Source organism: Paramisgurnus dabryanus, chromosome 15 (assembly GCF_030506205.2).
Source record: "Paramisgurnus dabryanus chromosome 15, PD_genome_1.1, whole genome shotgun sequence".
Lineage (NCBI taxonomy): Eukaryota > Metazoa > Chordata > Actinopteri > Cypriniformes > Cobitidae > Paramisgurnus > Paramisgurnus dabryanus.
The window spans coordinates 14,816,257-14,829,175 of record NC_133351.1 but is presented as its reverse complement, the minus strand read 5'-3'; the positions used below and the strand labels follow the sequence as shown (position 1 = coordinate 14,829,175).

At 35.9% G+C, this 12,919-nt stretch overlaps 1 protein-coding gene across 2 annotated transcripts in view; it reads right to left on the bottom strand.

Moving 5' to 3' along the window:
* nalcn (sodium leak channel, non-selective) overlaps positions 1-12,919 on the bottom strand; it is a 109,017-nt gene that overhangs the window by 62,643 nt on the left and 33,455 nt on the right. For both annotated transcript variants that reach the window (XM_065251777.1, XM_065251778.1), the window contains 5 exons: positions 8,917-9,048; positions 6,203-6,370; positions 3,477-3,668; positions 2,165-2,302; positions 39-113 (listed from right to left, as the gene is read on the bottom strand). In XM_065251777.1, coding sequence (XP_065107849.1) covers positions 39-113; positions 2,165-2,302; positions 3,477-3,668; positions 6,203-6,370; positions 8,917-9,048 — 705 coding nt within the window. The remainder of the gene's footprint in view (positions 1-38; positions 114-2,164; positions 2,303-3,476; positions 3,669-6,202; positions 6,371-8,916; positions 9,049-12,919) is intronic.

Sequence of the window (12,919 nt, the reverse complement as noted above, 5' to 3'; positions counted from 1 at the left end):
AACAGTTCACAAAAAATAACAAATAAAACATGTCTTACCTGTTTTAATTTTTTTAGGTCTTCATCCAACTCAAGATTGTCCAAAATAACAGCAACAAAAAGACTCAGAAGTATCTAGAAGACAAGAGTATACTGAACTAAGCCTCCATACAGTACAATATACTGTATACTTTCAACACAACATATCTGGAGAATTAAAAAAAACAATTTGAGGGAATTTCTGAAGGCCCTTCAAAATAAGGACAGTTAAACAACTTTAGATTAAAATAATTTATTAGTAAGTGCTGAAGTGAATATGAAGTAAGATTAATAAATGTTGTAGAAGTCTTAAGCATTAACTAATGTTAACAAATTATTAAGTGTTTCTGATAATACTTAGATATTTGGATTAAAGGTGACATAGAATGATTTAATAGGGTATTATCCTTGTTCTGTGATGTGACATGTCGACAAAAATGTTTTTGTTTGGGCCTGTAATGCCTTATAAGCTTCCTAAAAACCTCTCTCAGATAGCTCTATTAGGGTGGGGGATTTTAAACAAGTGGTTTTGCACCGATTTGGCTCCCCCTACTGGCTTAACTTGCAATCTCATTACTGATTGGCTGACTTTGCTGCCACTCAAAAAATGTAGCCAATTATTTTAAAGTGGAGGGGCAGTTAGATGCCTGTGATGTCATAAGCATCAGTTTTTCAGATTGGTCCATTTTCTGGCTGACATTTCTAAAAGAGGAATTTCTATGAGACTGAGATGTTTAGCATGTCTTTTTGTATGTTTGTGAATGTGGGTAGACTACCATTATTCAACAAAGACAAGGTAAAAAAAAAAAATTTCTCTGTCCCCTTTAAAACACCTTAACAAATTAAGTTAAATTATTTCAATTGTTTATAAGTTATGTAACTATATACTAGTCAAAAACCTAATAAATGTTGTCTAACCAATTTGATTAAACTTGCACACAGCATTGCATCATTTTGTTTTTTACAGTGAACTTGTAACCAATTTCAAACAACTTAACTAACTCGTGCTGTATTTCAGCACATTTGGTATCTGGTTTAAAAGGATTACAGATTGTTAATAAGACTACAGATGGTTAAAAAGGTTTTTGTATTAGAATACATTGCATGCAATTTGCCCCTGGGTGTTAGATATCATCAATGCTTTGAAATGAATTTAATTAAAATACCTTTCTTATATTGTGAGTCTAAAGCCGCCCTCAAAAGCATTAAGCACTATGCCTTTTCAACATTTTTTTTTTCATGACAGGAAATGAATAAATGATTCAGCCGTGTCTTGATTACATGCTCGGTCTGTTCTGTCATTAATGTGCACTTCCATTCAAATGTCACATTTAAATGCCTGCTCCACACTCAATCAAACTTGTCAAAAGTCAAACAAAAGAGAAAAATCATTATGACCATAGGGCAAATACATCCAGAGTACATTTTGTTCTCAACAAAGCACATTTCCCAGAAATGCTAAGAAAATAGTTCAGACTGTACTAAGAAGTTTATGTGCAAATACTTTTTTCAAATGCATTACTAAACTACATTTACAACAAATGTTAACTGACTCAGATGCTTTATCTTGTCATTAGTTGCTTGAATATCTCTGATAGAATGATGGGTTATCATGTTGCTGTGAATTTCACAAAGATTTAAGGGAAGTAGTTATTTAAGTTAAAAAAATCTAAGTAAAGATAAATATAACATCTTAAAACAACATATTAAACCGCAGCAATGACGACAGAGCAACAATTGTGTGATATGTACAAAAAGCTATTGCTTTTATTATATAATCAATATTTGGCAATAGCATGGACAGTTAAATCCCACAGATGGATTAATCATCTCATATTTGGCCAATTCCAGATCATACTGTCATCCACTGACAGCCTTGCCAAAAGATAATGCATGGATAATTCTGTTTCCTAATATTTTTTTGTGAATTTCGCGTACAATATGCCTCATTTGCTTTCATTAAATGTCATGCATATGCTGGGTCAAGTCTTTTGATGTGGTATTGAAATGTATGTCACCATTTAATTGGTCACTGGCCAAGTATCCAGACTGGAATCAAGTGATATTGGTTTACCAGTACATCATATTACTGTACAGTAATAAGTGATGTGCTTGTATCTTATAGATAAATGACTAATTATATTTACCAATGTGGCAAAGAGATGGTAGAGAATAAAGTATATGGCCACCAATGGAGCCCACATGTGTCCCACCGCCACCAGGGTTTGGTCCATGACGTCCACCCAACCCTCCTGCGTAAGGATCTGGAACATGGACATAAAAGCCTGTGGGAAAGAAGCAAAGCAATAATCAGTCTTTGTTTGCTGATTACACATCAGAGAAAACAACACCTGTCTCGCCCACTCAACCTTAACAACATGTTTTAGGGAAACATGCCCAAAACATTTTCAAATCTGTATGAAATTCACTTTTCTGAGTTACACAGGAGATATTATAAATGTGTGTATCATTATCACTGAGGTCAAACCTACATTGTTAGAAAAGTGAGGCTGTACCCTTTCAAAAAGTACACATTTGTACCTATATAGTTCATATTAGCACCTCAGAGGTACATATTAGTATCTACATCTGTTCTGAAAATGTTTGTGACACTAAATAGCCTAACTATTTCTTACAGGTGAATGTAATATATTTTCATGTCATTTCAACATACCAGCTTTTTTGAATGACATTTTTTTTCATTCACAAAGAGGAACAAAAATAGGACACATTATTTAACCACCAGAGTAATGACCTTGCTCAAATAGAACAGAAATACAAACAGCATCCTTCAGTATCACAAAAACCTATTTTCAAATCCTTTTTTCAAAGGAAGTCAAATATCTAAACCCAGCTGGTCACAGTCATACTGTCTCTGAATGAGTGCAGATGACGATTATTTTGCAATACTGTAGGTCTATCATGGAGGTGAACCTCATTATCTTCAATGGATATAACACCACCCACCTTGGAAATAAGCAACATCTGTTTACGTGAGCCCTTCCAAATCCCAGCACGCACAGGGATCATTGGAGTCCCACTAATAACGGAGGATAAAAGCCACCACTAATGACAGCCCCCTCTCGTGCTCATGGCATCAGAAAACTTGGAAAAGTGTCTTATTCTGACGAATATAATAATATATTATTAGATCTACGTAGGATTTGGTAGACATTCGTTTCCAAATGTTTCCAAGCACAGGATTAGGCTTTTCCTTTAGTGTTTTCTGGAGGTGAAAGCGTCTTTCCGACAGTTAAAACTTCAGAAGAAACCCTATTGTACTGTACTGTATTCGGATCTATTACTATAATGTACCAGGTATGCAATCAAAAAAGAAAGATTTTTATATAACATTTCACAGCAAATTCATTTAAAACCAAATTATCTGAGCCATACCGTGACATTTCATCTTTTGATCTACAGTTACTTTCTGTGTCTCCATAAAAAAGGGAGATTTACCCGTGGAAATGTGGTGAAACGATCCAAGTCCTCCACAAAGCAGAACATCTGCAGACTGATGGCAGACATCACTATAAGCAGACTGGCAGTGAACACCACTAGACTACCGAGTTTCTTCCCTGGACCAAAGATCTTATACACAAAGTCCTCAAGTGCAGGAGAGATCTTTATTAGACGAACCACTCGCAAAACCTGCAAGGAGAGAGGATAAAAACATAATTTTGCAATTTGAAAGCAAACCTACTTTTTACAACTGTTTTGTACGTCTTGGAATGAGAAATCAACTTACAATAACATAATTAACCAACCACTATCTCCAGTGTTAATTTAATATAATCTTTGTTTTTATTCATATTCTAATCTTTTAAAATCAATATCTCAAAATCCTGTAAACATCACATTTGACTCCAATAAAATCTGAAAAATGTTGAGCGACCAACTTCCTGTTCAAAAGATAACCTTGCTGTATCCTAACATATACTGTAAAAAAATAAATTGAAAACTAACAAGTAGGAGGACTACGATGGAAACTAATGAGTTTTTGATAGATTTTTAATAAGCAAACACTGATTTTGGGTTTCTCAGAAAAAACATTTCACAGTGCATAGTTGCTCAAGCAGTTAGTAATTTATTCTAGGTGACAACAAATCTAAGCATTAATGCATCTTGGTCAAGTTTTGATCAAGAGAGGAGAATAGATATCGATCCGTTTGCTTCTAGCTTAATGTGACCTGAGAGTCCTAATAATAATCCAGAAATTTTTCGAGAAAAGGTCATGCCAGCCACACATTTAAAAAACCAAACATATTTTAAGGTTTTGTTAATCTAATTAAAAACTGGTTTTCTAAATGTGTAAAGCTAGAGTAAAATATTGGAATGGAAGGAATTAGTGGATTTTTTTCCAAGAAGTTAACCTAGAGACAAATTTTCCACTGCAAACTGTAAGATCCAAATAAATCAAGGTCTATTTGAGATGCAAAAGCTGCTAAACGCCACCTCCGCTCTTGGCACATATTACATGTTCATCAAATACCTTCCCTTGAATTTGCTTTATCCTGGCATCAGGCCTTTCAGAAATACTGCTTTGTTGGCACAATCCGTTAAAATGGTTAAAAACCACGTTGGTTTTTCACCAAATTTCTCTATAATGCGTGAAATGACCGTAGATCACATTTAAACTTGTGTCCCTTGTGAACTTCAACCTTAATACAACCCGAATGTTTGGTTCAGTTCCCTTAATTTTACATTCTGACTACCATTATTTGCAATGTTTCTAGTTGCGTCTTTAATGATTTTGCAACTGTTAATTGTGTCTTTTTCAAAGAAGTGTATTTTTTAAAAGTGGAGGTTTCTGCCGAAAAAAGCTTGCCTGCACTTAGAGGGTTTTGCAGCGAAAGACACATTTGTTAAATACTAATGAAATTACTAAAGTGACATTTGTAAACTATTGACTAATAACCTTTTCGTTGCCATTTAAGTGAATAAGAGCCTGATAAAAGGTAACCATTTACAAGAAAAAATGTCAGATGCACTTAGAGGGTTTTGCATCTGAACTCATCAAAGAAATTGTCTGAAACATAGATGCAATGTATAAGGCTTTTTAAGCAAACTGGAAGACAGAAGGTTAATTTAACCTTTACAGTTAAACAAATCAATTCAGTGACCTTTCTAGTAAGCTAGGCGAGTGTCTTAAATCAGCACAAGCTACAGCTTTTTGCTTTATTTTTTATTTATAATTATGGAATTTATTCAATTACTAAATTAAATGCCTTTAATTGTAGCTATGTGCCACTCATACAAGATGTATTAAGTATTTCACCAGTGTGACTTATTACATCTTGTATGAGTGGCACATAAATGCAGGAATTGTTAGTAAATGTAAATATAGTTTAAAAGTAGAAAAACTGATTACAGAATTCAATTAAATTCAAAAAGATAATTACGTTCAAAGGATTTAGCCACGTTCAAAGGATTTGACCAAGCATTGCTATTTGTGATGATGACTCACATTGCTAATGATGGAAAAATATAGAACGCAATTTAGAAATCAACATTTTACATGCATGGTGCCTGCTCATGGTGAATCATGTGCCTTTTTTGTGGCAGCTTCAAAATGAGCCCAGACACGATGGCAGGATATGAATATTCACAGTTGGAGCTCCGCCTCTCCTGCAGCGAGGAGAGGATAAACTGGAGTGAGAGTGCAGGTTGTGTCCTTAATGAGGCTTGTCAACGCGTGCGGGCTTCATCCATTCCCATTCCCTGCAGCTGCCTGGAGATCTATGAGAACAGCTCCGCTGTGGCCACCGGTACCCAATATTGGTCTGCATTAGTGCATGACTGGCAGTTAGGAATCTAGCAGGTGCTGCACTCATGTAGGATGCTTTTTACAAATGCTGCATGTGTCTCACCAAAAATGAAAAGTTGTCTGTGCTGTTCTGATTGAAGTTTCAAATGTAACATGATTTATCAAAACGCTTCTATTCACAGTCAATGAGATCTTTTAAGCAGCCTGAGGAGTTTTCAACAATGATAGTGGGTTATTGATTTATACACATGGTTGTTTTGTGGATGAATACTAGCAACTCACGAGGAATCAAATTTTCTGCTCAGCCTAAAAGAAATACTAAATTAATTGATTTTAAATGTGAGGAGTTTCCATCAATGCTCTCAATCCAGTCCAGGGATATGCTAATAAGGACCTTTGGATAAGTTACTTTTCCTACCTGGAAATAGGTGAACTGCGAGTGGTAGAGATCGGGGTAGATGTGCAAAGTGGTGCCGACCACCAGCAGTGACTCAAACTTGTGTAGAGAGGAACTGATGTAACCAGTGAAGCCCAAACACCAGATTTTCAGCAAAGCCTCCAAATCGAACAGCACAGTGAAGGCAACCTGAAGATAGCAGAGAGAGAGACAATGAGCATCAGAAAGCATGCATGTTCGTAGAGCTTTTGGTAACATATTGTATGCAAAAACTTGCATATTAAAACATTTGTGACCAGTGGCAGAGTGGCAATTGGGAGATGCCATTTGGGGAGAAAACCCTCCCCAAATGGCATAGGCTGTTGGCCTTTGATGTAAAAAGCCACCGAACGCCTGTTTATTGCAGTAGGCTACGTATGCGGTTGGATGCGTCAAGCACCCATTGTGCTTTAATACATACTCCGGAAAAGCGCATAAACAATATAATAAAGCATCCTTTTTTCCACAAAACAATATACTTTAGATATTATTGTTTGATAGTAAGTGTGGATTAAGGATGTTTAAAATCTCTAGCCTGGTAGTCAGGACAGGAATGGATCAAATCAACAGATTTGCAAAGGTTTATTTATCTCACATACATCATAAAAAAAATTAGCAGGGTAACTTTGCAGTATACCACATTATATATTTCCTACTATGTGATTTCCATAATATAGACAAGAGTATTCAACGGCAATAAATGTCTCATATGGCAATAAATATCATCACAACATTATTATTTCACAAAACTTTGACAAAAATAATTTTCGAAGGAACTGTATTCTTACAGTTATTCAAAGATTCAAACATTATACATGATTTGAATATTAGACGAGAGTATTCATATAACGGCAATGAACATCTCATATGGCAATAAATATCCACACATAACTTAACATAACAGCATAATGAAATTAATAAACAGACAAGGAAGCAGGACCTCAAAGTCTAACATTATTCTAGCGATTTCTCTTTCTTCATTTAGTAACTTAAATATGTGAGAACAAAAATACATTTGTAGTGATTTCCATGAAGAGAATACGATGTTAAAATCTTTTGATTGTTGTAAATTTTAATAACGGAGGTAACATCTGCTAACCTAAATGGAAATTAAATGTTTATTCCTTTTCAGTAAATTAGGGAATATTCCTGTTTTATGTTTTCTATATTGTGTCTATATATATAAGTCACTGATTATTTATATATTTGATAAAATACAATGTTATCTAAATGCAATGTGTAATGTGTTGAGGTATTTTTAATTAAAACGTTAGGGGAACGTTAAACTAACCTAAAAAAATACATTATGGGAACGTTAAACTAACCTAAAAATAACATTATATTTTCTTTAAAACAAACTTTTCTGGCTAACCAAAAACAAACCTTGGAAAAATAACATTCTGGAAACCAAAAACTAACATTAGGGGAAGGACAGGAACATTTTGCTTGCATGGAAATCCAGAATTAATCAATTTTCTACATTATACAATGTATTTTTTTATTTGGGCTACTTATTTTCATTTCGGGCAACCAAAAATTAAAGAGCACCTGCCCGAAGAGCTAACCAGGGATTTTGAAATTTTGCGAGCCCTGCTTTTTTTTTACAAATGTCACTTTAGTCTTTTCATTGCTATTTAACAAATTGATTGTCTTTTGCTGCAAAACCCTCTAAGTACATGCAACAATGTCCACTTCTAAAAATGTTTACAGTCACTTTTGTCCTTTTTGAACAAAGGATGAAAGGGTAAAATATTTGTTCAATATCCTAATATACTTGCTAAACCTCTTTACCCACGCACAGTCGTTTATCCAACTCTTCTTCTGTACATTTAGGGGATTAAACATATTTAAAGCAAAAGTATTTGATAAAATTATAAACCGTGCCGAGAGCATTCATCATTATCTCATTATGACAGAGATGGCATTTAGCGCTCTTTGCATCTGAGCTCTTCATATACAAAAGAGGAACTAATTACTAAAATGCACATTTTAACAGCAAAATACTTTTAGTGCGATGTACTGTATAATGGGACTTTTATAAGAAGATAGATAAATCAGCTTTTCCCCAGATGCATTTGGACTTTTTCAAATAAAAAGCAATGGGGATTAATGATGAGATGGATCGGTCTGTGAATATGTGGGGTGCTTCTTCCTCCTTATCTCTGTCTTTCAGCTTGAAGTGGGCGGGTGGCCACACTTCTCTATCTGTCTTTGTTCCCACAGTGCCACCTGCATACTGATTGCAGAAGCTGTGCGTGGCAAACAGGACACATACACACACGTTCCCAACCAGCGCTCGCTAAAATGGAGTGTTGCCCACAAGCTGTTTTCGCCCACGTTGCCACTCACTTGATTTAATCTAAGTGTTTTAAGGCGAAAGAATGGGGATGTGTTTTAATAATCTGATCTGCTGATGCATTTCAATGTAATCACAGTCTAAGGTTTTTTTGCCCGTCTCACAATTCGAGCATTTAAAATTGTGTCTATTAAAACTAATGCATTGCCAGGAGGCAGGAAGTCTATCATAGAATAGAATAAAGAAAATGAAATATGTGCAATTGTCAAAGTATCTCAACATTTATGCATTCTGAATTGTAGCATCTTGACACTACAATGAATGTCAAATATTATATTCCCATCGGGTTAAAATTATGCAACATCTCATTGCGTAAGTGCAGGATTTTGACAGGTCTTACCTCAGCCAGGTAGAACTCATCATTGGTGAGTTTATGGTTCTCGCCCTTGTGGTAGTTACTAGCAGCCACAATCACGTCAACGGCCACCATGCTGAGGATGAATATGTGGAAAACTGAAGAACGCATCAGTTGCTGTGAAAAAGAGGGCAAAAGTTTAGAAATCCAGTATGAAGGATGGACAGAACAAAGCAAGCTACTTGTTAAAAGACTCCTGGCAACTGCAGAACAGAGATAAGTGTGTTGGGCTGCCTTGCCAGTTGAGTTTATAATCTCCAGTTCCCTCTACATATTAACAAAGGTAATAATAGTACATTTTCTGTGATATGTAACATCCCCTATGAACAAGCAAACTGTCCCCCTTTCTCATAATGAGTGTAGCAGTGCTAAAAACAACATCTCCCATTATTCTACCCTCGTTTTTAAATGTTTTTTTTTAATGCAGGGTTAGACTCAGACGACTAAATAAGCGCTTACTGCCTGAGACCTCAGCTGAGCGAATTAAAACGATCCCAGGCCTATTACAGACAGTCTTCTGGATGATGAGGTAGGAAAGACTTAATTTAATCCCAGGCTAAGCCACCTGTCTGCTGGCTATGAAATCTGTCTTTTCTTTATATTTGTGGCTGGTAAAGTTAGTATAAAAATGAAGATTTTTTATAAAATCTAAGAGCAATATATTCTTCAACTTTTCCTTCCACAAAACATGATATCTTGAACACAAATATCTTTGGCAAATAAATACCCAACAAAGCAGAATAATTTTATTATATGAGCAGATGTTAGTGCTAAGGATTTGGCCTTATTTATTAGGTGTGTGTGCTTACACTCCAGAATAAGATTATAAGTTAAGTTAATAAGAATAAGTTAAGATGGCTAAGCATTTGTCCTTGGTGTAAGTATTATTGGAATATAAAACAGGACTAAAGGGCCGTTCACATTATACTGATAACTATAACGTTAACTATAACGATAACTATATTTGCGGCAACACCACCGGACGATAACAATAACTTTATGCAAAGGCGCAGTACTCACGCAAAACACTTACCTTCAATGACAATGGGTACGTTTACATGCACAGAATAAGCGGATAACTATCAAAAAAATCTGCTTATTATAGAAAACTGTTTTCATGCGTTTACATGCAAATCAATAAACCGTCTATGCAGACAACTGCATTTACATGGGACTTGGAGAATTACAGTTTTCTCGCACGCAGTGATGTCACTGCCTATAGTACATAATAGTCGATCAAAAAGTCAACGGCATATCTGTCTTAAGCTGTACTGTTATATCTCTTCTTGTGTGTGCAGAACCTGTAAATGTAACATGAGCTTCTATTTTCACAGTTTCTCTGCCAACTGCTTTAGACCAGCGGAGACTTTTATGCGTTACTTTGCACTTACTTCTGCGTGTGACGTTCATCTTTCATACGCGGGGACATGCACACATGGAGAAAACCGTGAGAAAGCAGGTTAAGGTGTTTACATGCCACGCGAAATCGGCATAATGAGCAAAAAACTACCTGTGCCGATCGGTTTTTGCTTACGCCGTTTATGGGCTTTCCCCGATAAAGGAAAACCGTTTTACCCGTTTACATGAGCCCACACGTTATCAGTTTATTGAGCATAATCGGCGTAAGACTGTGCATGTAAACGCACTCATTAATAAATAATGCAGATTTCTTTTATGGGGGGGTTTAATGCTATTTATACCACAGGGCTGTTAAATGCTTTATTCTGATTGGTTGAGAAATGTTCTATGGGTGTTGATTATTTTTCAATAACCACACACCCAACATTTAAAATGTCTTAAAAATAGGCACCAGAGCAATGTTTTGGTAACCGTGGTATAAGCGGATTATTGACTCCGGTCCTTTGAATTATCTGAAAATAATGCACACCCGCAGTGTAACGGCACATCGCGAACCACCTTGGGTGTGCATTTTTTTCTTAAAATTCAACGGCCTGTCGTCCATTATTCCCTACTTCATGCTTTCTGACTTATTAACACAGTTTAAGAGTTGTAACCCTCATGCTTAACATTTGCAAAGTGTCAAAAAAGCAGTTGAGCTTGTGACACAGTATTTCTGGGCCAAACTCACACCTCCTTTTTCCTACAAGTTTCGGAAAGTTTTTTTTCGAAAGAAGGGATCCGTTACAACTGATTGACCCCATATTCCTTTTATGGGCCTTTATCCCCAGAAAAGCACGCCTGCCCTCCACGTCAAGTGAGAGCGAGAACAGCCCTTAAGTATATAGTTAAAGGGGAGTGCACAATGTTTGAAAAACGCTTTGGAAAAGGGAGTCGGGCAGATTACCAAAACACACTTGTAGCCAATCAGCAGTAAGGGGCGTGTCTAATAACCGACATCCATGCCGGGGTTGTGTATGTGTTGGGCGGGTCTATCAAAGGAAGGTCCAGATTCTATTTGGGTACGGACGTGTTTGTTTGTGATTTCAAATATCAACATTGGCTTTCAAACATTGTGCACCCTGCCTTTAAGGTGAGTTATTTCATATCTTGAGTATTTTTAAAATACTTTTGTATTTGTAAAATACTTTGTGAAGAGTCAACTACAAATTGTGTTTTTGCGTAAAGTTTAAATTGAGTGTAAAAGTGACTTTAAAAGCAATGTGTATGGTTGAGCAGTCCAACATGTTAAATTTTGGCTCAACCAGTGACATGAGTTTGGGATGGGAATACTAGTGAAGAACAGATTGCAACAGCACAGTTCCGAAAGTAATAATTCATTTATTTCCTAAAAAAAAAATTTTGAGAAAAATTTTGTCTAAAAAACTTCTATATATTTGCTCTGTGAAAAGTGAGCTTAACTTCAAAAGAAAACCCATTTAATTTGAGATTTCTGGTTAAGACTACGCCATTCAATCCAGAAGAAGATACACCAGTCAAAGTCATTGTTACCATGGAAACAAGAATCGTGAGAAAAAAAGCCACAGCCCATTCCCATGAAGCGTTTTAAAAAATGTGCTGTAATTGAATCAGCCTTTTATCACTTTTAAACAACAATTTTTGGTTATTCATCTTGTAGCAGATTGATTTGCTTTGACTAAAAAAAATTCATAAAGCTTCATTTGTTTTTTTTTTAAATGGAGAAAATAAATGGACTTAAAAGTAAACTACTTAAAACTGGGTGGTCACTATTGTGTCTTTGTAAAAAATAGAACTTTTCAAGCATGTTTGGTACTGCTATAAATGGCACAAAAATAGCACACTTCACCTTTAACTGAAAAACACAAACAAAATGGACAGAGAAAATAGCAAACAGTCATCGGTGAATCATGTCTTATTTTACTCTAGCATCGGTTTTGATGGTTCAATCTAGCCTGTCAGTAATTTTACATCCAAGAAATCACATCTTGGGTGCATTAATGTGTTATGAAACAATGGGGAGACACACCAAGAAGATGCAGATGAAGTGCGGCATGTACAATTGGCAGTCCAAAAACAAGAACACAGCTTGTGAGTGGGTGGACCATCTCGAATGAGCTGGAGCGAGAGGAAATGCTAGAGAAACGGAGAGGAAGGCGACCTAGTGGAAGACTAGACAGAATGAGCTGCCATAAGAATAGTCAATAGCAATTATGTAAATGTGATTAAACTCATTTTAAGAGAGAGGGAGGGAAACCATTTCACAACAACAAAGCAGAACTCTACCTTGCAGGATAAAACCAATGCATCAATATCAATCTTATAAACGTTAACAGTAGACAGAGACCAGAGTTTTATTTCCTTATATTCAAACAAACCAAAAATGATCGTTTTTGTATCAGCAAAGTATTTGGGTTAGACATGAATATCCCCCTTTTTCTCTCCTTACAGTCCACTTTTTTCACATCAGCCACCATTTACGGATTGCAAAAGACAGCAATGAGGCAAATATGAAGTAGGTTATTAAGGACGGAGGTGAAAGAAACACAATCTGTGGCAGGGGTTGTTGGGTAAAGACACAAGGAAGAGACATTCTCCCTCTGGGCACAAC